Source organism: Camellia sinensis, chromosome 7, assembly GCF_055761805.1.
Source record: "Camellia sinensis isolate YWXY chromosome 7, ASM5576180v1, whole genome shotgun sequence".
NCBI lineage: Eukaryota > Viridiplantae > Streptophyta > Magnoliopsida > Ericales > Theaceae > Camellia > Camellia sinensis.
In genome coordinates, this window is record NC_138967.1 from 29,168,371 (window position 1) to 29,191,131 (window position 22,761).

Genomic DNA, 22,761 nt, shown 5'->3' on the forward strand with positions numbered 1-22,761 from the left:
TTCAATCAAATCTTTTTCAATTATTTTTTTTTCAAAATTTTTTTTTCAAATAATTTTTTTTCTAAATAATTTTTCTCCAATTAATTTTTTTTCCAATTGATTTTTTTTATTAATTTTTTTTTTCAATTATAATGTGTATGATCCCATTGTCATAAATAATAAAAAATAAATATAAAATATTTTAGGTCTGAACAAACATATTTTTTTAGTTTATATTTTTAAAATTTTTCAAACATTTTGTTCAAACCAAACGTGTTTGTGGTTTATGTTTTTCTAAAAATAAACAAAAACTAATTTATAAAATTTTTGTAAATATAAACAAAAAACATAAATGTTACCAAATGCTACCATACTATCTTGAAAAGGGATATATTTGTATGAATTTTCGTAATTGAGGGATAAATATGTATGAATTCATAAATTAAAAGGTAAAGTGATATATATTAATAGTTGAGTGGGTCTTGATTTAATTAACTCTAGAAAAAAAAAAAAACTAAAAAATTTAATGTGTAATATGAATTTAATTAAAACGTATGCTCCACGTTAAACTTGAACTACATATTATCTTTCTAGCAATAAATAGTTGTATTTGACTGGTAGGTAGGAATGGCAACGGGTCGGGTCGAGGCGTGGCCGGGGATCACACACTCCGTTCTCGATCCCCGATGGTGGAAATGGCCCCGTCCCCGGCCCCGATCCCCGACGGGGAAGCTATCACTGCCCCCATCCCCGCCCCCTAACGGGGATCGGGTTTCCCTGACCCCGGAAATTCCCCGGACAAAAATAAATATCAACTTTAGATCTACAACAACATCACCAAAACAGATTAGATCTACAACAACATCACCACCAAATCATCTATTCATCATCATCAATCATATCTGTCCAACCATACGGTGCAGTCCAAAAAATAAATTATTAAAATAAAATCGGTATGAGTTTCATAAATCCAAGCTTACAGTTCAGTCCATAGATCCGAGCTCAAATGTAAAAAAAAAAATGTTCATCATCATCACCATAAACAGAACTGATGAGCTCAAATGTTTAAAAAAAAAATAAAATGGTAAAATGGTAGATGGGTGAGACCAGATGGACCTGGTTCGAACCCAAATTTGAAATAACATATTTGACTCATAGAGAAATAGATTTGACCAAATGGGAAGTTTTGCTACCTGTGATGATGGTGATCCGGTGGTCCTTTGAGAGAGAGACGGGATGGAGGCGATCGATAGATAGTTGATCTTATGGCATCGTGAACTCGGAGCTCCTTGTTCACCATCGCCGTTCACCTTTTGAGATCGTCGATCGGCGTAGAGGCGATCGATGAAAGGGAGAAGAGATCGGCTGAGCGTTTTAAAGAGATAGAGAGAGAGACGACTCAGAGTGAGGTGCTGCTGCTGTATTATGTGAGGAAAAATGGTTGATTTTTTTATATATATATAGAGTGGTAAAATGGTAATTTTACTTTGGGGAAATTCGGGGCCGGGGACGGGCCAGGGCTTGAACACTGATTCTCGTCCTCGGCTCGAAACAGATCGGGGATTTAATTTCGAATACCATCTCCGTCCCCACGGGGGTATTTTTCAAAAAAAAATCATTCAAATCGGGGTCAGGGGATCGGGTTCCCGTCGGGCTGGGTTCAAATTGCCATCCCTACTAGTAGGGGAAATTTCAGTTCAGGGTGTTTTTTGGATAAATATATCAGTTCAGGGTAAGTTTTGAAAAATAATAAGTGGTAAAATTTATAAATAGTAATAATTAAAATCATTAATTTTTGAAAATAACACTGAAATGTAATTTCCAAAAAAAAAAAAAAAAGTTAGGATAAATTATGCTTACCTCTCTTGAAATTTTCACTAAAGACCAATAAAAAAAATATATATAGTATAATTTTTTTTTTTTTTGGTGGCCTCTAGTAGACTTTTTTTTTAAATGTTTTATTTTTCTTGCTCGTCTAAGTCTAATAGATTCAAAATATTTTATACTATTTCATCAAAATTTTGACACAACACTCACATGGGTATGAATCCGCACTCATGTGAGTGTTTGGTAAAAATTTTGATAAAATAATTGAGATTTGTAACTTTTTGTTTATTGAGACATGACATCTTTTTTTAATATGTCAGACATTTTTTAAAATTATAAGGGTAAATCATAAATACATTTTTTAAAATTTGTTTAAAATACAAATTGTCTTATGTGGTTTGAAAAATTACAAATACTCACTTGTTAAAATTTTTTATTTAACAAAATTAATTAAAAAAATAAAATTCATAATTGCTTTCCTATACAATAATAAAATTATCTAAATTATTAATTGAAACATATTTTTAACATCATTAAAAACTATTAATTGACTTGATAATTTATTAATAAAAGCGGTGATTTGTTATGTAATTAAAAACCTCAGGGGTGGAATATAATTTCTAGAACTACATGGGGCGATTCGTATTTTAATCAAATATCAGAGAATGTATTTGTAATTTATCCAAATTATAAATGTTATCTTTATTTTGAAACATTTTGCCGTGAAGTTGAAATTTCTTTATAATAGTTGAAAATTTCTCTATGATGAGAAATTTGTTTGTGAAACTGTTAAGGACCCAATTATTATGGAAAACGTTGAATGTTCTTTATTTTATAAAATCTTAATATTATGGATCTTAAACTAAAAATCTCAAATTGTAATTACATACACAATGAAAGGCGAAATTGGCTTTCAAGAGTACCTCCACTCGATATCCAATAGCTATATTTTGTCATCAAGCATGAAGTCCACCCAATGTGGCAAAAATTGACATGATTTTTGGCATCAACCGTTCATGCTAACTTTGACACGAAGACTCCTTTATGCCTTTTCTTTTTTATTTATTTATTTATTCTTTTCCTTTGTTTTCAAATAAAAGCTGCCAACGATATAATTTGGTATAAATTGAGGTTGTCAAAGAGTTCAAATTTTAAAAATAGTATAATAATAAATTTGACATATGTCAATTTACCATCTAAGCTTTCAAAAAAATTTAACATGCTAAATTTTGAAGGTTTAAGTGAGCTCTAAGATAGTGATTAGTCCAGCCTCTCATCAGTTTTATAGATTAATTTTTTTTACTATTTTTGGTTCTTTGATTTCTTAACCCATGATGGTAATTGTTGATATATTTTTTTGTGATAGTTCAATGGGAAACATTATGAGTGTGTATTATATGCACTTTATAATTAAAGAAGAAAATGATATAATTTCATACTTTTTGAGTCATAACTAAAAAAAATGTCATAACTAAACACGTATAACTAAAGATCTCATAAATCATAACTAAAATAATGTCATAATTAAAGAAGAGAATTAAGAACGCATATGATATACCTCTTTAAAGAATGTGTATATTAGAATTTCCCTAGTTCAATATATAATTATTTTGTGACATTGTCCTTCCTTAACATTTTTTTTAAAAAACATTTTGGAATTTCCCTAGTAATAATTTTTTTTTGACTTTTTAGATGATTCTTAATTTTTTTTTCTGAGTCCTTTTTATTCTTCTAATTTTTACAATCGTGAAATCGAGAGAGATCTAAAAAGTAAATAAATTTGATGTATTCTTTAAAAAACAAAACCACTAAAAATGAAAATAAACTTAACTGAAAGAAGTATCCATCCATGTATTTATATATACTAATAATATTATAAATTCAAACTTAATTATAAAAATATTTGAAATTATCATCTTGTGATTTGAATTTATTCTATATATAGATCTCATACTATATAAATTTAATTTTCACTACACAACTATCTACTTAAAAAAATTTGGATCGATAAGTCTGATTCCAGACTTATTGTACAATGTGTCCCATCTATGCATCCATCCATGTATGTATGCATACTACACCATGTGCATGCTCGATGAAGTAATATAAAAATCAACCAGTTAAATGTAGGAATTTAGATGGAGAAAAAATAAAACTAAAAGAAATTGAAATTTGAAATCTAAATCAGAGAAAAATGAAAAAGAAAATAATATGACAAAGTTTACATTAAACTGAATTATAGACTTTATATAATAGAATAGATAGATATATACATTGTATGTCAAGAATGACTCACACAAATTAATTACAACACTGCTACGTACCTCGAATTATAAACGGCTCGAATGGCGCGAAATTTCAAAACGACGTCGTTTTGGGATTTTTTTTATTATCTTACCGGTAAGATTTATTCTCTTACCGGTAAGATAATTTTTCTGTACTAGGTCTGAGTCATTCTCTTACCGGTAAGAATGTCAAAACGACGTCGTTTTGACATTCGAGGCATTCGAGCTTTCATGCATTCGAGGCCTCAATCTTTTTCCAATTAATTATTGTTGCAGCTTCGAGTCTCAGCCATGATTAGCAATTCTCCATACATACTAGTTTTGGACTGTGACATGTATTGCAACGACCCATCATCAGCTCGTCAAGCAATGTGTTTTCATCTTGATCCCAAGATGTCTCATTCACTAGCTTTCGTTCAATTTCCTCAAAAATTTCACAACATTAGCAAGACTGACATCTATGACAGCCAATTGAGATCCACATTCAAGGTACAGAAATGATATATTATTGTCTGATTAAAACATTCTTAGAGCATCCACAATGGGATACTTAAAAAAATGTGTTAAGATGTCTTGTATGACAAAAAGTGATAAAAGTGGAGTTAAAAAATGTGTATTAAGAGTTTGTTAATTTTAGAGAGTTAGTGGTGGTGCAATGGATATGTTAAGGAGTGTGTTAAGATGTGTGTTAAGGTGTGTGTAGTAAAATGTGTATATGTATATATATATAATAACTAAAATAAATAAATATATATATATATATATATATTTTGCACTTGACCGGTTGACCGGGTGGTCAACCTGGGTCATCTTGGAGGCTGACCTGGGGGTCGACCTACTGCTTTACAAACTGCTTCATTTTTCTCTTCTCTCTCTCGGCTGGCTAGAATGCTGGCTATAACACTGACCACAGTTAATACACAAGTTAATAGCTGACATTAATACACAACACTAACACATCAATTACAGCACCCAACAGTATTTTTAGATGGCCAAAAACTAACACCTGACACAAACACCCCAACAGTATTTTTGGATGGCCAAAAACTAACACCTGATACTAACACACTCTCGATCTCTCTCTCTAAAAACCTCTACCTTAGGCCTCACTGTTGGCCAGCCGGCCATCGGTTTTGGCCATGGCGGTCGACTGGCCTCGCCTCTTTTGTGCACTATGTTGTTTTCTTTCTAATAAACTTGAAAATCCATATAGTTTTTCCAAATCTTTTTCAGTTCTCTTGGGTGTTCATGGGGGTGGGTTTCAGCCTTGGGGGGTTTTGATCTTGGATGGCACCTTGAACATGGGAGGGTTGGATTTGTTTAGGAACTTCATTTGAGCGCTCCTTTGCGAGTGGGAGTTTGAGGGGTGGATTCCATTCATATCCTTGGAGGTTTGGCGTTGGGTCGGCAAAATGAATGATCCTGATTTGTATAAGAGCTTCATTCGGGTGCTACTTTGAGAGTGGGAGTTTGAGGAGTGAACACTTTTCAGATCTAGGAGGTTGGTTGGCTCAGGTACTCTGTTGTGGCTATGGTGTTCGACGATTTCGTTCGAGAGAGAGTTGTTATTCATGGGGGTGTCCGGCGATTACATTCTAGAGTGAGTTTTGCTATTTAAGTATCTGCAAAGGAGTTGGTTCTTGGGTCTTTTGGCCATGGATTTTTCTTTGGCCGTGAGAGGTGTTGGTGTTGGTGGGTCTCGAAAACTTCACCTCCGTGGGAAGTGATGTTTTAGCTTGTGGAGGAGGTATTTCGACTTTGTAATGTGTGAGTGTTCCGCCAAAGATGTTTTGCTGTGGGAGTCTCGGTATTGGAAGCAAGCTTTGGCCATGGAGTGGGTGAAGTTCGGCAGAGTTTGGCAAAAGTGATAAGCGTAGGTGTAGTCCGGCGTAGGTGACAGGCTTGGTTGAAGTCCGGCAGAGGGGACAGGCATGGGTAACAATGAGCTGTGCTTTGGGAGTAGTGTGGCTGTGTCTTGGGAGTTGAGAAGTATGATTTTACACTGTCCTAATTTCTCTCGATGTATTGAATGGTCTTGTGTCTTTAATTTTTGGGTAATGATACATCCCACTAAAAATGGTGCTTTAAAGCATCACTAATGGGTTGGCAAGCATTTTAACAAAAAAAAAAAAAAAAAACACAAGACACAAGCAGTGGGCCTTGTCCACTGCCACATCACTAGTGGTGCTTTTAGAGCACTACTTTTAGTGGTCTCAAGCATTATTGTTAATTTTATGTTTTTAATAAAAATTTTATTTTGTTGATAAAAAAAAAACGACTATAAGATAATAATATAAGTGTTTCTTTTTGGATGATTTGTTTAATTGAAAACCAACAGATGCTATGGCAAGGTATGGATGGGCTTGAGGGACCAAGTTTGTCTGGTACATGCTTTTATATAAAGAGAAAGACGCTCTATGGAAGTCTCATGAAAGAAGGTATGTTGTTAAGGGGATCAAAAATTTTGTTGACCCAAAAAATTTGCCTTAGATTTTTATCTATGATGTGTTTCTGTAGTGAAAGTTAGATTAGTATAGCTTGAAGTATAATTATAGGGTGAATTTGAACCATAGATTCATATTTCTCGATAAAATTGGAGATAAAATTTTTGAGTTTATATTTAATAGGACTAGTTGGACCTCACGTGCTTTGCGAAAGTAAGATGCACCACAATATATAATATTATTAAGGTGTCTTTAGATAGTTTTAAGGTCGTAATATCAATCAACAAATATACCTGATTAGATATAAAAATTTGAGTTTGAGAGCGTTAAATTCAAATTAGGTATCATCTCTATGTAGAAAAAAAAATTACAAATCAGAAAATCACATATTAAATTGTCTTATTTGACAGATGGCTTGACCATAAAAACATGTAATCTTATATGAGCATTGTTGTTCATTGGTTAATTGCTTGAATGATTAGGTTGAATAGTAGATAATCAGAGCAATTTCTAATTTCCTCATTGTGTTAACCACCCAAAAAAACATTAGAACCAAATAAATCCAACCAATACATATTCACCTTGCCCATATTTGATTTAATTTTAAAAAGCTTGTTTCAATTTTTTTTAAACTAAAAATTAATTTGATAAAATAAATAAAAAATCAAAAATACTTGTCACTTTTATATAATTTTATCTTTTGGGAGGTCAAAATTCATTTTTTAAAAATATATATATATTTTTATATTTTATCAAATTAGTTTCAGTTTTTTCAATAAAATTTTTGATTTTTGATTTTTTTAAAACTAGCCAACCCACCCATTGTTTTTAACAAAATATCTTAGTTAAAAACCAAGTATCTAGACAAATGTGCACTGAACAATGGTAACTTTGGTAAAAAGACATGGTGGCTTTTGGTTGGCTGACCCAACATGTATACTCAACACATGTAACTAAATTTCAAAGAAGAAATTATTTAAAAAATAATGTTTTGGAGAGAGTTTAGAAAATTTGAAAATTTATTTGGTTGTGTATTTTGAAAATATTTTTAGAATTTGGGATAATTTGATTTTTTCTTTTATAGTTGAATAGATGAATGTGAGAGGAAAAATGATTGAGAACAAGAGATGAAAGAGAAAAAAGCGATTGATTGATGTATAATAGAGAGAAAAACAATTTTGAAATTTTTTTTCTCCAAAATTTTCAACCAAACATGTTTTTGGAATTTTTTCTCCAAAAATATTTTGAGAGACAAACCAAATATGCCTGTAATTTCTCATATGAATAAATACAAGCATATTCAATTGTTATAAATCTATAACCCATATATAAATCACAAAGCAACCATATAAGTTATTGTTTAATTTTTAACTAACCTTGTCTTCACTAAAGGCTCTTCTTCACCTTCATGGTCATTAGGAATGAAACTAATTGTAATAAATGGTTTTGGGAAAAATAATTTTTTTCTAAAAATTTTGATCTAGTTTTTAAGTGGACCCATGCGCCAAAGTTGGTAGGTCCATATAGCAACGCTTTCTTTGCAGCGTAACGATTTACATTGTATATTTGATTACTCAAAACCATTATCAGGTGAATGAAAAATCAATGCTAAAATGAGCTCCATGAAAATGGTGTTTTGATGAGGTTTCCATAAGGAATGGAGAAAAGGCTTGTAGATTGCTTGAGTGGGCAAACTTGGCGGGGGTTTATGAGCCTTGAGTTTGCATCTTAGGAAGAACCCCAAGGGGTACCCAAGTTTTCTAGAAAGGGAGATTATAGGAAAAGTGGGCCTTGATCCATTGGATCCAAAAACTACCTTGCGCGCCCATTGCCTTCCCAGACCAGACTGAGCTTGGGCGTGGGTGTGAGGTTGGGTTGGGCTTATGTAGTCCAATACTTATTTTTTTAGGCAAAAAACATTTGAATTTTATTTTTCTAAAATTAAATTCATACTGTTTGGAATTTGATTTCGATTTGAAATTCAAAATAAATTCTCAACGTTTCTGAACGTTGGCAGTTTAGTCCAATGCACCTTTCCTTTCAACCCAAACAAGTTCTTTAGCTATTCAAATCCATACCGAACAGGCAAATCCATACCGAACAGGTTCTTTACCTGTTCAAATCTGTCTCGAACAGGTTCTTTACCTATTCAACTCTATCCTGAATAGCCACCAAGTTTCTTATAAATAGACAAGTCCTCCATTTGGTTTTTATTCAATTTTCGTTCTTCCTTCTGCTTTTGCTTCTTGCATTTTGCTGCATAAATTTTCTGTAAGAAAGAGCATAAACACAAAGTATATTCGCTGAACATTTAGTTTGTAGTGCTGCTACTAATTGTCGTCAATCATTTTATCCTGAGAGATAGACGTCCACATTCTGAAAACACTGTGGAGAGGATGAATCTGTTTTAAGGAAATAGTGTTGAACATTGGACTTGATTAAATTTTCGAGAACTGAATTTCCAAGAAAGTAATGCTTTAAGTAGGTTGTTTATTTATTATTTATCTCCAGATTCTATTTTGTTTTATAACAAAAGTAAGAATCTGTTTTGTTTATTTTTATTATTTATATTATGTTTCAATTTAAGTAATCAAACAAAATCTCTCATTTCTTAATTTATTCTACGAATATAGTGAAGATTAGCTTACAATCACAATATAGAATCTTTTGCTCTCCCGAACAAGACTATCTTGATAGTGAACATTGTTTAAAAGAGAAAATTGAAAATAAACATTGTCGTTCAAACTCTGACCGACAATGATGTGGTGTAATAAATGTCAACTTTTAATTTATTACATATCCAATAATAAAAGGTTTAGCTCTTGTTATATCATCATACCAAACTGTAGATTTCTAACATTTATAAAAATTTTATTATACATTATAGGAATAAAAATGCTATAAATCCGAACTTATGAATCCATAATTTGTCCATCAAATTTTTTTTTTAATTTTTTTATGAGTAAATTCTCGGTTTATTAGTATTTTGTTATATGAAGTATTGTGTGGAAAAAATTGGAGGTGACCACCGTTATGCTAAGGCCAGGTTTATTAGTAGTTTGTTTGATATGTAGCAAATCCATACGACTTCATTTCCATACCAAATGGCCCACTATACTGTTAGGCTATAATATTAATATGCAAAAAAGACATTTTTAGTAATTGGAGTGTGAGACTCAACTTAATATTTTGTTACTTTTATATATGCTAGTTGGGGGCTCTCACGTGTCACCAACAGCAGAATTTAAAATTTTATCGATAGAATGAAAGTATATGTATAAAAAATACTGAGTTAATTTGAGTATATTAATAATTGAACATAATTTTTTCTATAAATATTGGAAAAAATTATTTTAATAGAAAAATAAATCAATCTAGTAAATATATAGATATATTTTTTCAATATATATATATATATCGTTTAATTTTTAAATTTTTTTAAAAAATGACGTATACCTCTTGTATTAATAAAATACTCAATAAAATTAATATATTGAAAGTAGTTTGTTTGATGAACATGTTATTATTATTTTTAAATTTATGATAAGCTAATTTTTTTTTGAAAATGTTACGTAATTTATCTTATAAATGGATTATGTAAATATTGTAATTCCAAATTAAACCGGACTGTATTTAAATAGTTTGATTAAAATTGATTACATAATTTTAATAGGCAGGTTTGATTTTAATTTTTTAAGCATTGTAACCAGTAAATTAATTTCACCCCATGAGCTTTGTCAGCTCTCCTCCACGAGCAAAAACAAATTATTCAAAAATTATGTTAAGCAACCAACCAGTTTAAATATATATATATGAGCAACCAACAAAATAGAGTGAAGAGTAATAAACCACGAAATGGAGGACAATTTTGTATGCTTGGGCTTTAGACACGTATCGTTTTAACGTTTTGCTTTTGTTCTTTTTATATATGTTATAGATAATGTTAATACTAAAAATAGGATGAGTTGGCCTATTTACATATATTCATTGAAAATCAAAGTCTTTACCCCTACTCCTTTATGGTGGTTCATAATTGGAACACTGACATTTTGTTTTGTTTTATTTTTTTTTAATATATATAATCAAAGTTTTTATATATGTTTTTTTTTTTTTTCGTTCTTTTTTTTTTTGAATCATTCTTTTAAGGATAAATTATGAATACATTGTTATGAGATTTGTTTAAAATATAAATTCCTTCTTATTTGATTAATTAAATATTCTCATCTATTGGAATTTGTCTATTAATAGGGCTAACAAAAAAATAAAAAGTAAAAAATAGCTCAATGCACATATGTTTTCTTTCTTTGCATTGTAGTTTTTTTTGTCACTGGATATTTAGAACATAAGAGCATGTGGCAAAACAACTACAAATCACTATTGAGTTAATTACCTAAAAGTCTTATTTACAAATGTTATGGTAGGTCTATCTAAGATTTTTTGAACCAATAAGTCTTATTTAGTAAAACTGAGAATATTATCAATTTTTCCAATTTTTAAAACTAAGAATATTATCAAGTTTGCATAGTAATATTCTAAATAATTGTTTTATTAATTGATGAAAAAAAAACTAGAGCATGAGATTAAACATTTTTGTCCTTCTACTTATTGGTTTGATTCAACTATCTAATAAAACCGAGAACATTATTAGTTTTTTCCAGTTTTAAAACTAAGAATATTATCATTTTTTTTCATTTTTAAAGTTATTTATTTATTTATTTTTTGATTTTTGCACATTAATGTTCCATCATTTTGCTTTTTTATAGGCACAAAATTTTTAGTTTTACACAAAAAATAATTCAGTTTTTTCTATTTTTTGCACAATTTTTTTTTTTAGTTTTTCAATTTGAATGTTAATATTTTAAAATTTTGAAAATCAAAAAAAATGTCAAATCATTATATTCTTTTATAGATAATTATAAATAACGAACAATCATTGTTTGAAGGGTAATTTCGACTATTAAAAATTTAATGGGACTTAATTAAGACTTTAATGGAATATAAGTTCATAAATTAAGATTTGTGTGTAAATATCACTTTTTAATAGCCATTTAAATTACTAATTATTTTCTCATTAATTTTCAGATGTTGATATCATAAAACTTAAAGAGTCTTTTGGCTCTTCCAATGATTTCATCAAATCCCTTGGTCGACACTACAAGCCAAATCATAGCGACGTTTGGAGTAAAATGTTGGTCAAAGAAACCCAAATTTTAGCATCTTGTGCATATGAAAATCAAACCAAATGGGGCAAAGAGGCAAGTACAACTTCTAAACAAACAAATCATCTTCACATTTTCTACTTCCCAAAAGCTACAAACTTAGAAAAGTGTCAAGAAAATTATGTGTATGCTGTAGATTCAAATTTAGTCTAGTGTGATAATAAATCTTGTTCACACATTTTATTTTTTAAGTATGTGTAGAAAAGATATTGACTAGAAAAAGAAAAACCAGTCTATTAAGTGATCTAAATTGACGTAGTTAGGGCTCGTTAGCCCACTACAAGTCACACTATGTGGATTATCCATGACAAAAAAAATTGATTTGTTAATCAAAAATCACATAATTGCATGAAATTTGTTTTTTTTTAAAGATAAAATAAAATAAGAGAGACAGCAATTATGATTTTTAAAAATAATCCATCTATTTTTTTTGAAGAAAAATATAATAAAACAATGTAATTATAATTAATATAATCTGATTTTTTATTTTTTATTTTATTTTATGAATAACTTACACATATATTTCGATAAGACGAATAATTTGGATAATCAAAGTATGGCCCTTAATGGACTCACAAGCCCAAACTGCACGGATCAAGTCCCATAAGATATTCAAACAAACTCATTCGGGAAAAAATATTTCAAATATTGAGTGTATGGTATAAATTCAAATCTATGGTATAAATTCAAACTTAGTGTGATATAGTCATATCTAAAATCAAATTAGTTTTCATAGAAAGTCTATTAACCCAGAAAGAAAAACTAAAAAATTACCTTGAATATCAAACGTAGGATGTAGATTTCACCTTCTTATTGTGGGGCTAATTGATAAATGAATCTTGGCTTAGATTGTAAATCATGAGTAATTTTTCTGGTCTATTTTTTGGGTATGTTGATTTTCGAGATTTTTTTGAACTGTGAAACTAAAGTCTCTTTTTTGCTCCAATTTGCAGGTGGGCTTCTTGTATTTCTCAGTGGTGGAAGACTACTTCACAGGGTTCATCAATTTACACGGCAAAGGTTGGATTTCAGTGTATTGTGACCCGGCAAGGCCATCTTTTTTGGGCTCAGGCACCACAAATCTGAGTGATGTGTTGGTTCAGAGCACCAGATGGAGTTCTGGTTTGGTCGAAGTTGCTATCTCAAGGTTCTGTCCTCTTCTACATGCCCCAAAGCAGAAGGAGAAGCAGATGTCTGTTCTTGCGAGAATGTGTTATGCAGAACTTGCATTCTTTCCTTTCTATTTCATCCCATTGTGGTGCTTTGCTACCATTCCTCAGCTCTATCTTCTCAATGGCATTCCCTTGTACCCTGAGGTTAGTTTGTAACCCAAGATATATATGAATTCCCTTTCTCTTTTACATAATTATGATTTCAGATAGAGTAATGATATACGAGCTAACAAATTTTACAATTTTCTTTTTATAAATCTTACAATTATGACCATAATGATAGCCCATTTTGGGATTACAGTAAGCAAGATCATTAATTTTTCTATTTGTTTAACGTTATTATTTTGATTTTAATTTTATTAACAAAAATTAGTTGGACATAATTAGATCCAAAAAAAAAAACGCATATTTGAAAATGGAATGTGGGGCCAAAAAAAGTTAAGCAGATTTGAGAATGGGTGTGGGACCCATTTTTTAATTTAATTAATTTTTTGTGATCTAATTCTGTCTAACTAGACTTTGTTCAAATTAAAATTATAGGGATTAGATTTAAAATGTAGGAAGCAAATTATTTAAATTGAAATTATAGGGACTAAAGTGAAATTTGGGTTAAACTATAGGAGTAAAAACTGTTATTAACTAAAAAATCAAAATAAAAACAATAATGAGTCCTCTTTATTATTGCGATACAAATTTAACAAGTCTGGGAATACAAAAATTGATTACAAAATTAAAACATATATAGATGGATAAGATCTTTTAGATGTGGATCCCATCACTAAATTTTGTAAAATTTTGCAGCTATATATATATATTATGTGTTTTATTATGTGATTAGGTTATGAATTTGTAGCAAAATTGTGACAAATTTTAACCGATATGCCTAGCCACTACTTGAAGGGCTTTAGTACCTACCCAATATGATCTCTCTTGTTTGGCAGGTTTCAAGCTGGTATTTCATTGTATTTTCATTCATTTTCGTCTCGTCCCAATCCAAACACATCCAAGAGATCTTCTCAACTGGAGGTTCAACCCAAACATGGTGCAATGAACAGAGAATGTGGATGATAAAGTCAGTCACATGTCATCTCTATGGAAGTTTGGATGCTTTCATGAAGAGAATGGGTATGAGAGAAGCCAGTTTTCTACCAACCAATAAAGCTGTCGATGGTGAGCAACTCAAGAGATACCAAATGGGTAAATTTGATTTCCAAGCATCAAACATGTTGATTGTTCCAGTGGTTACCTTGGTGATTCTAAACCTAGTATCCTTGTTTGGAGGAGTTACTAGGATGGTGGTTATCAATGGAAGTTTCAATGAGATGTTTGTGCAAGTTGGCTTGTCGTTTTTCATTGTATCAATGAGCTACCCTATTGTTGAAGGGATGGTGGTGAGGAAGGACAAGGGTAGGGTTCCAATTTCTGTTTCTATTTTGTCTGCTGTGATTTCCATGATTTACTTGCTTTTGGGATCTCTTATTATCATGTATTGGTGACAAGTAGATCATGTAGTTGGGTTAGAAGTTTTGTATTAATGTATCACGATGTTGTTAGTATTTTGATTTTAGTTATTTTCTTCCTAAGAAGAGGAAATGAACAACTTGATTGAAAATGTATTGTATGGACCAGAGTAGGTTTAATTCTTTTATCCTTTCTCTGAAATCCTTATTCATAACTATTACATTGACCCCAAAGTTCAACCCAACGTTTTTCACCTAGTTGATTATGATTCGATATTAGAAATGTTGAATAATTTAGAGTTGCATGTTTATTTCTTTGTATTGAGTTAGTCAAAGTTGTCCTAGTTTTTAGTATTTGGTTAATAATGGAGTATTATTCTACACGTTTTTATTTACCTAGTCTATAGGAGTTTGTTTTGCACATTTGAGTATTGCTGTGCAGTGCCTATTAGTTAGGACTCATGTGGTTCTGAATCTAATCTCACAACTACAATGTGAAATTGATAAACACCAAATAGTTCAAATCCGTCAAATTGTTTTGGAAAACTAATTTTAGGTTCAAAAATGTCAAAATTAGACTGTTTTGCCAGATATAGAGTCGCCACCTAAATATTCTATTTTTGGAAAAATTTAGGAAACCCATGGCTAGTGCCAAAGGCCACGCGTCCGTCATCACCAAAGTTGCCTCGGTTCGGGAACTTGGGTACGAGAGGGGAAAGCCATGGATTGAGCACCCCCGCTCGCCCAATCGAAGATCAGACTCTACTAATCATGATATGATATTTTATGAACATTATATGCTCTTATTCCAGTTTATTAAACTAGCATTACTATGTGATACGCACAAGCAAGTGTAGACTAGTTTGCTCAATTTGGAACGATTCAACTCATGTTTGTTTGCGAAAATGGTTTGAATTTTCCACCTCAAGTGGATTTAAAGTTTGTGGATTTTCCACCAAACATAGTGGGCTTAAAATTGATTTGCCACTCAATAAATTAGACTTCAAACGCACATTTGTTGAATCATTCCAATTCGAACAACAAGCCTTCATCCACAGGCATTCAAGCGGTTTAGCATTTATGCACATAGCCTCATGGCAAGCATGCTAATCATGACAACATTCACATTCATGCGAGTATGCTAAAGCATAAAAACTCACTTAGTACTCCAAGCTAAGAAAATATGAGTTAGAAAAATATGCATGCTTCCTAACCATACAAGATGCCTAATGCAACACATGCAAAGAATGTAATTAATAGGCTCGGCTACTAATATAGCATATGAAGCAACTTAAACAACATGTGATTAAACACGTATTCAAAGAATTATTGAAATGGCGATATAGTTTGAATGATGCACCGAGCCTCGGTGCATGCAGTACAAATGCATGGATGCAAGTATAAAGTATGCTAATCAAAACATGTCCCTAATCTAACCATCAAAAGCAATCAAATAAAAGGGAGAAAGACGTGGGATTTGAAGACATGCACATACGCACGCACACTTATTACAACATTACACCCTTGCGAAGGAGGGTTCGGATGAATAAAAACTAACTAGCTAACTAAACTAAGCTAATCAAGCTAATTATTACAAAACTTGAATTAAACTAAACTAGTTTAACTAATTATAACAACACAAATTAATTAGCTACAACTAACTAATTAAATAATTACAACACAAACTAATTGAATTACAACGTAGACTAATCATAGGGTAATCAAATTAAACTAATTAACAAGAAAGTTGTCTCGGGATGAGAGGGAGGTCCATGCATGATTGGTTTCCACCCGAAACACATCCTCTGTATGCCCCCGAATGCCTCTATTTACATAACCCTTGCACTGTTTCCTTCTCCAGACCAACTCTTCCATGCTTCAAAAGTACACTGCTCAAAATTCATTGGTGGCCGGCAGGCCGGAAATGGTGGCCGGCCGACCACTTATTTGGGGGTTACCGTCCCACATTGGTGGCCAGCAGGCCACTGATGATTCACCATTTTTACTGCAACAGAGAACACACAAGGCAAATAAAGGGTATTCTCATAGGTTGTTTGTACTATGTATCACCCCTTATCATCAACACAATCTCAAAGGAGTGATACATTTGGCCCTCAAACCATCAATGAAACAATTTCCATGCATGATAGCTAAGGGTCCAATTTGTACATGTTAATGAGTGCAAAACAAGACTCAAATGACATCACCCTATCATGCATGATCAAGGGCAACAGAGACCTAGGAAAGTGGCACATTTCATCACTTTTGAGTATGAAATGTCCTATTTTCCTTGTGTTCAGATTAATGTCCAATTTGAACGCATGCAATGCAACACAAATAATGCTTATCTTGCCACTTTTACTTGCCAATTTTGTTTACACATTTTAGTTACCAAATCATCCTTTAATCAATTTGCCCATTAGTGAGTGTCTTCTAAGATGAAAGAAGTGTCAACCAAGGGATAATGTAAGGAAATAAAGAGATCATGCCGTTGATAATGAACCCTCAAAGAGGATTAAACCATTAAGCATGACCCCTATCTCAAGCTTAAAGGATCCCAAACTTGAAATAAACCTCAAAAGAAAATGAAAGAGTGAAGCAAAGGGGGAGGTTGCAAAGTTTATAGTGCTGAAATGGTGTGAAAAACAACACTAAAAGATGTTATCAACTCAAACAAGAGGTGTTTAAGACCATAAAACACCAACTTGTGAGGACCATTGCACTACAACCATGCAAAAAAAAAAAAAAAAAAAACTCAAATGAATTAAGCAGCCCAAAAGAGAGCTAAAGCATGCCATTTTAGAGCCTAAAACATACTGGACTTGAGCTAAGTTAAGCTAGAAAAACATGCTAACAGATGGAGCTAACTAGACATGCAAACAAGACACAAGGAGAGGAGGCTAACCCCTCCAAATTTGGATCTCAAAATGAGTTTTTTGCCATTGAAAAATCTCATAAATTCAGTGGTTAAAAGGCCTAAAAAAGTTGGTTTGAAAGTGGTGAACAAAGGTACAAAAGCTTTTCAAACAAAGAAGGGAGGAGGGTGAACCACCACCTAACTGAAAATGGCCTCAAACCATAACCTTTAGGCCACAAAAATAGAGTTTTTTATAGTTCAAAATCAGCCCAAAAACTGTTGAAAGAGATGGAAAAACAAGTACACAAAGCAAGTGTAAAAGGGGAGTGTTATACCTCTTGAAGCAAGCAACAATTCTAGGCATAAAGTCAAGTCAAAAGCACCTTCTAAAGCTCCAAGAAGGCTTCCAAGGAGCTGAACTCAAAGGTGATCAAGTTTGATTAAGGAAGTGCATGCAAAAGCATAGGATTTGTGAGCAAATGTATACAAAATTGCAAGAGAGAGAGAGAGAGAGAGAGAGAGAGAGAGAGAGAGAATTTTGCTCGAAAACTTTCTAACCCTCTACAATGGGGGAGAAGGTCCCATATTTATAGAAAAACAAGCTTTCAATTGAGTTATATCAGTCCATACACGTGCATGGTGATTAAGCCCATTGTGCCAACAGCTGGAACAACTATCAAGAAAATATCTGCAAAGAGGTATCAATGGCTGGCATGCCACTAATGTGGCTGGCCATCCACTAGTGATGGCTAGCAGGCCACTTGGGTGGCCGGTAGCCACCAAGGGTTACAGGCTTGAAGATTTTGGTCCAAAACAGGGCACATAATGGATGGGGATTTGAAGGCTAAAAGACAAGGCGTTCCGCCGAGGACTTCGGCACCAAAACGAGCACAAACAAACACAATCATCATGTGCACAAGCGATGATGTCCAAGTCTTGAGGACGGTCAAAAATGAGGTGTATACAGTTGCCCCTCTTTGACAGAACTCGGAAGTCATGAAATAACGTGAGTGAATGTCAAAGCCCAGAGACGACCCATTTTTGACAAGGCCGAAAGCTTGGACAAACAGATAAGTTAAAAACAAATGGTTACGCCCACAGGCTGCCTATGTATCCCTTTGGCAAGGAATCAAACCTAGTGTAATTCTGGGGCAAGATGCAAGTGAGATGCATGATGGAAGAGCATAACTTATGATCATGCAATGAGGCTGTAATGAAACATTTAAATGCAAATGCAATGCAATGAAAATGCCAAATTCAAACGAACTGAAACAAGGTACAACAATCTCAAACATGAAAAGAAGTAAGCAAATAAACACGCCACGCGTGGGAATTACTAAACTACACTTCCTGCAGAAAGGACGTAAGAAAATTATGCAAGCTTAACTACGTAGTGCGTAGGAAAGACAAAGAGCGACATAACCACCGAGTGCACCTGAGGTCTCAACCGAGATTCTAATGCGTTGCATGCGGAAGGAGGAAGAGGACGATGTGAACACCGAGCACACCCGAATGTTTTTAACCGATATAAACAATCCTAACGCATTGCACACGAGAGGAGGAAGAATGGTGTGAACACTGGGCACACCCAAGTGTTTTTAACCGAAGGGTTGGTGTGAACACCAGGCGTATTCGAGTGTTTTTAACCGAAGGGTGGTGTGAACATCGGGCGTACCAGAGTGTTTTTCACCGAAGGGTGGTGTGAACACCAGGCGTACCCGAGTGCTTTAAACCAAAGGGTGGTGTGAACACCGGGCGTACCCCAGTGTTTTTAACTGAAGAGTGGTGTGCACACCGGGCGTACCCAAATGTTTTTAACCGACGGATGGTAGGAACACCAGGTGTACCCGAGTGTTTTCAACCGATGGGTGGTGTGAACACCGGGCGTACCCGAATGTTTTTAACCGAAGGGTGGTGTGAACACCAGGAGTACCCGAATGTTTTTAACCAAAGGTACCTGAGTGTTTTCAACCGATGGGTGGTGTGAACACCCGGCGTACCCGAATGTTTTTAACCGAAGGGTGGTGTGAACACCAGGAGTACCCAAATGTTTTTAACCAAAGGTATCCGAGTGTTTTTAACCGAAGGGTGGTGCGAACACGAGGCATACTCGAATGTTTTTAACCGAGGGGATCCTAATGTGTCTCATGCAACAAGAGGAAGCGGACGGATGGATGCAACTCGAAAGGCATGAATGCTTTTACCTAGAACTCCTCTGAATGAACCGCATATAGACTGAACAAGTGCGATACAGTACGAATGCATGTTCTATGCGAAACAAACAGCCGAGATACAATGTTAATGGCATGTTCTATGCAAGAAATGAAAGTATAAGCATATTCTATGCGCGATTGATAACAGGAGCATATTCTGTTCCATACATGATTCAAAAGCGAATGCAAGATAAGCATGCAATACCTATGGGATGCACATCTTTCAACAACATATATGAAATGCATATTCTATACTACAAAGTGAAGTGCATGTTCCATACAACAACAAATAAGAAATGCATGTTCTATGCAAGATAACAAAGCATGATTTGATGAAACAAACTCAAAGGCAACTTCTGATTCACCTCTTGGAAGGATTGCAATGTATGTAAAGGATACACCTGGTCGATGTTGACAAGTGATGAACGTCGCACACCGAAAGCACAGTTTCAAGCTTCCGCAAAGACATTCCGAACCAATCAATGAACAAACCCTTCAATCCCAGAAGACCAAAGACACGAAGCAGCATTAGAACTCCAAGGGAAGCCTCAGAACTCTTGCAGGCCATCAGAGGAGGTCGTCGGCCACCTGCTGGCCACCAGTGCTCATTGCTGACCACCAATGTGACCTGCCGGCCACCCATGGCAGATTCGGGGCAAATTGGTCAATTTGCCTTGGGTTTTTAAGTATAGGGCTCCACACTTCATTTCTTCACTTCTCTAGGGCTGAAATATTCTTCACTCTCTCTCTAGGCCATTCCTTTTCTAGATCCGCGCTGTCTACGAGTTTTCCAATGCCCCACGGGAAGTTTATTCGTTAAACCCTCTTTGTTTACTTTATTTTGAACCGATTGAAATTTGATTTCTGTGCTTTTTCTTGGAGTTTGACCTTTTGAGGCTTATTTCCTTCGAGTTTCTCTTGGGTTTCACACCTTTTTCCAGGCTTTGACTTTTTCCTCCACTTTCTCTCTCTTAGGGTTGACTTTTTCTAAGTTTGACTTTTTCCTCGATTTTCGACCACTTTCTCATCTTCTTTTCAGATGGTGGACGACATACCTCACGATGGCGCTCCCCCGGAGATCCCACCCCAGTTGTCTCCAGAGATAGAGGCAGAGCCTGAGCCAGTGCTACTACTACTTGAGATTCGACCCTTTGATCTGGCAACGCACCATCCTCAGATACATGTGCTATCTTCCGGGGGGATTAGGTACTTCAGAGCACTTGCGCGACGCGCACCAAAGGACCTCTTGCTACAAGAGCCGAATTCCCAGTATACATCGTATTCTCATGTTTTCTTCATTGTACACTAGATTTCTTGCCTTAACTGTGTTCCTTGCTTCAACTGTAATGTTTACACTACATTATCACACTCTTGCACTGTATTTCTTACACTGCCTTTTCATCTGTTTGTTCTCATATCACTACATGTCACTGTTTTGATCACATGAGGACTCTCATGCCATCAGGGGCTATGGAGCCACATCCGCGAGGGACTGGTATATGGGGCTTCCTGCCGGTGTCCGCTACATGGTTGACGAGGCCAGTTTCAGCTTATTCTCCATGGAGCTGTCACGCCATATCACGAGTCTCCCACTTCTTGGTGCATTTGTGGAGCGGTGGTGGGATACCACCAACTCCGTCCACTTCTCTGCTACTAGGGAGATGACGATGACTCCTTATGACTTTGCCATGCTCACAGGCGTAGAGGCAGAGGGTCATCGGATCCCTTATAATACGGATATGGGCAAGTGAGAGGCCGCCTAGCTACACCTACTAGGAGCACGTCCACCTCTTTTCTGACCAAGGATGGTATGATTTAGCTAGTTCGCCATGCATTTCCGAGGAAGAGAGCCAGAGACCCCAGAGGAGACCAAGCATTACGCTTGGGGCTTCTTGATGTTCCTGTTTGGCACCACCTTGTTTGCGAACAGGTGGAACACTGTAGGGTTATATCTCCTAAGCGCTCTGGTGGACTTATCTCAGGTCTGGCTTTATGTTTGGGGTGATGCTGGCCTATCCACATTGTACGGCTATATGAGCTTGACATCTCGCAGGAGGGGAGACAGAGTCGGATACTACTGGCAAGCCTGGGAGGTGCACTTTACATTTCTGTTTTACATGTTCTGCTTTCCTCTTTGTGCTTCCTGCTTTGCAGTTTCTATACACTACACACTGCATTGTTTACACCTATATGCTGCACTCTCTGCATTGCACATTCTGCATTCTCTGTATCTGTACCTTCTGTATACTACACATTCTGCTTCCTGCATTCTGCATTCTCTGTACGCTGCATTCTGCTTTCTGCATTCTACATTCTGCAGACATTCCCCACACATTCAGTTTTCTGAATTCTACATTCTACATTCTCTTTACACTGTACAGACATTCTGCATATTTCGTACACTGTATACTTACTGTTGCTTTTTCTTTGCAGCTTTGGGTATATGCATATTTCCCAACCCTTGCCCTAGAGCCAGAGGTAGAGACGCCTCCTGTTGTGCCATACTCTCACCGGTATGACAGGAGATACCTATGGAGGACTCGAGAGACCTTCGCATTCTTCTATCGGTACTTTGACACAGTGACTTCCGCGGAGGTAACTCAAAACTCATGGTTATTTTTACTTTACTTCAGCTTTGATTCATATTGTAATATCTGATGGCAACTAAATAATTTACGCATTCTTTGTTTGCAGATCGCTTGGTAACCTTAGGTGACTATGCCGGATGGAGTCCAAGACCAGTATGCCGAAGCTCGAGGGGCTTCCCATTTTCATTTTCTACTTGAGGGCCCAGTTTACGGAGGCTGGTTCCTAGGCAAGCGTTTCTTGCACCAGACCTTATGTTTGCCCGAGCCGGTAGTTCCGATACCGCCCTCGGCATCTATAATGGCCACAAAAAGCCTCTCTTCCCAGGAGATGATTTAGTTCACAAGGGGCCTGGACGCTGACTACTTCTTCGGGGACAGGGATTATGTAGTTTTTATCCAGACACATTTGATGCCTTTCTTCACGGGTGCTCGCGCTCCTGTAGGTAGAGCAATAGATGCCCCTTCAGCGAGTAGGACCCGGGCGACGAGGGCTAGGGCTAGAGGGGTCCCTTCCGCTAGACAGGCGACCGGTTGGCCAGAGATCCCCACCATAATGACATGTTAGAGGCCGGCCGGGACGTTGTATCGGATTCTGATTAAGCCAGCAGAGGCCGGGCATCGATACATCTGAGCTTACGATGCACCTCCGGTATGTACCATATTTGTTCAGTTTTCTATTTTCTTTATGATATTTGTTTCTTCCGGATACTAATCATA

General features: G+C 34.9%; 1 protein-coding gene across 3 annotated transcripts in view; it reads left to right on the forward strand.

Annotated features, from left to right (window-relative positions):
• The window catches only part of LOC114283713 (quillaic acid 3-O-glycosyltransferase CSL1), a 29,744-nt gene extending 15,124 nt beyond the window's left edge, over positions 1-14,620 (forward strand). For 2 of the 3 annotated variants that reach the window (XM_082877639.1, XM_082877640.1), the window contains 5 exons: positions 4,368-4,580; positions 6,430-6,529; positions 11,618-11,790; positions 12,708-13,070; positions 13,868-14,620. In XM_082877639.1, the coding sequence (XP_082733765.1) occupies positions 4,368-4,580; positions 6,430-6,529; positions 11,618-11,790; positions 12,708-13,070; positions 13,868-14,422 (1,404 nt within the window). In that variant the 3' untranslated portion in view covers positions 14,423-14,620. The remainder of the gene's footprint in view (positions 1-4,367; positions 4,581-6,429; positions 6,530-11,617; positions 11,791-12,707; positions 13,071-13,867) is intronic. The other variant, XM_082877641.1, reaches the window with a different exon arrangement.
• The last annotated feature ends 8,141 nt before the right edge of the window (positions 14,621-22,761 follow it).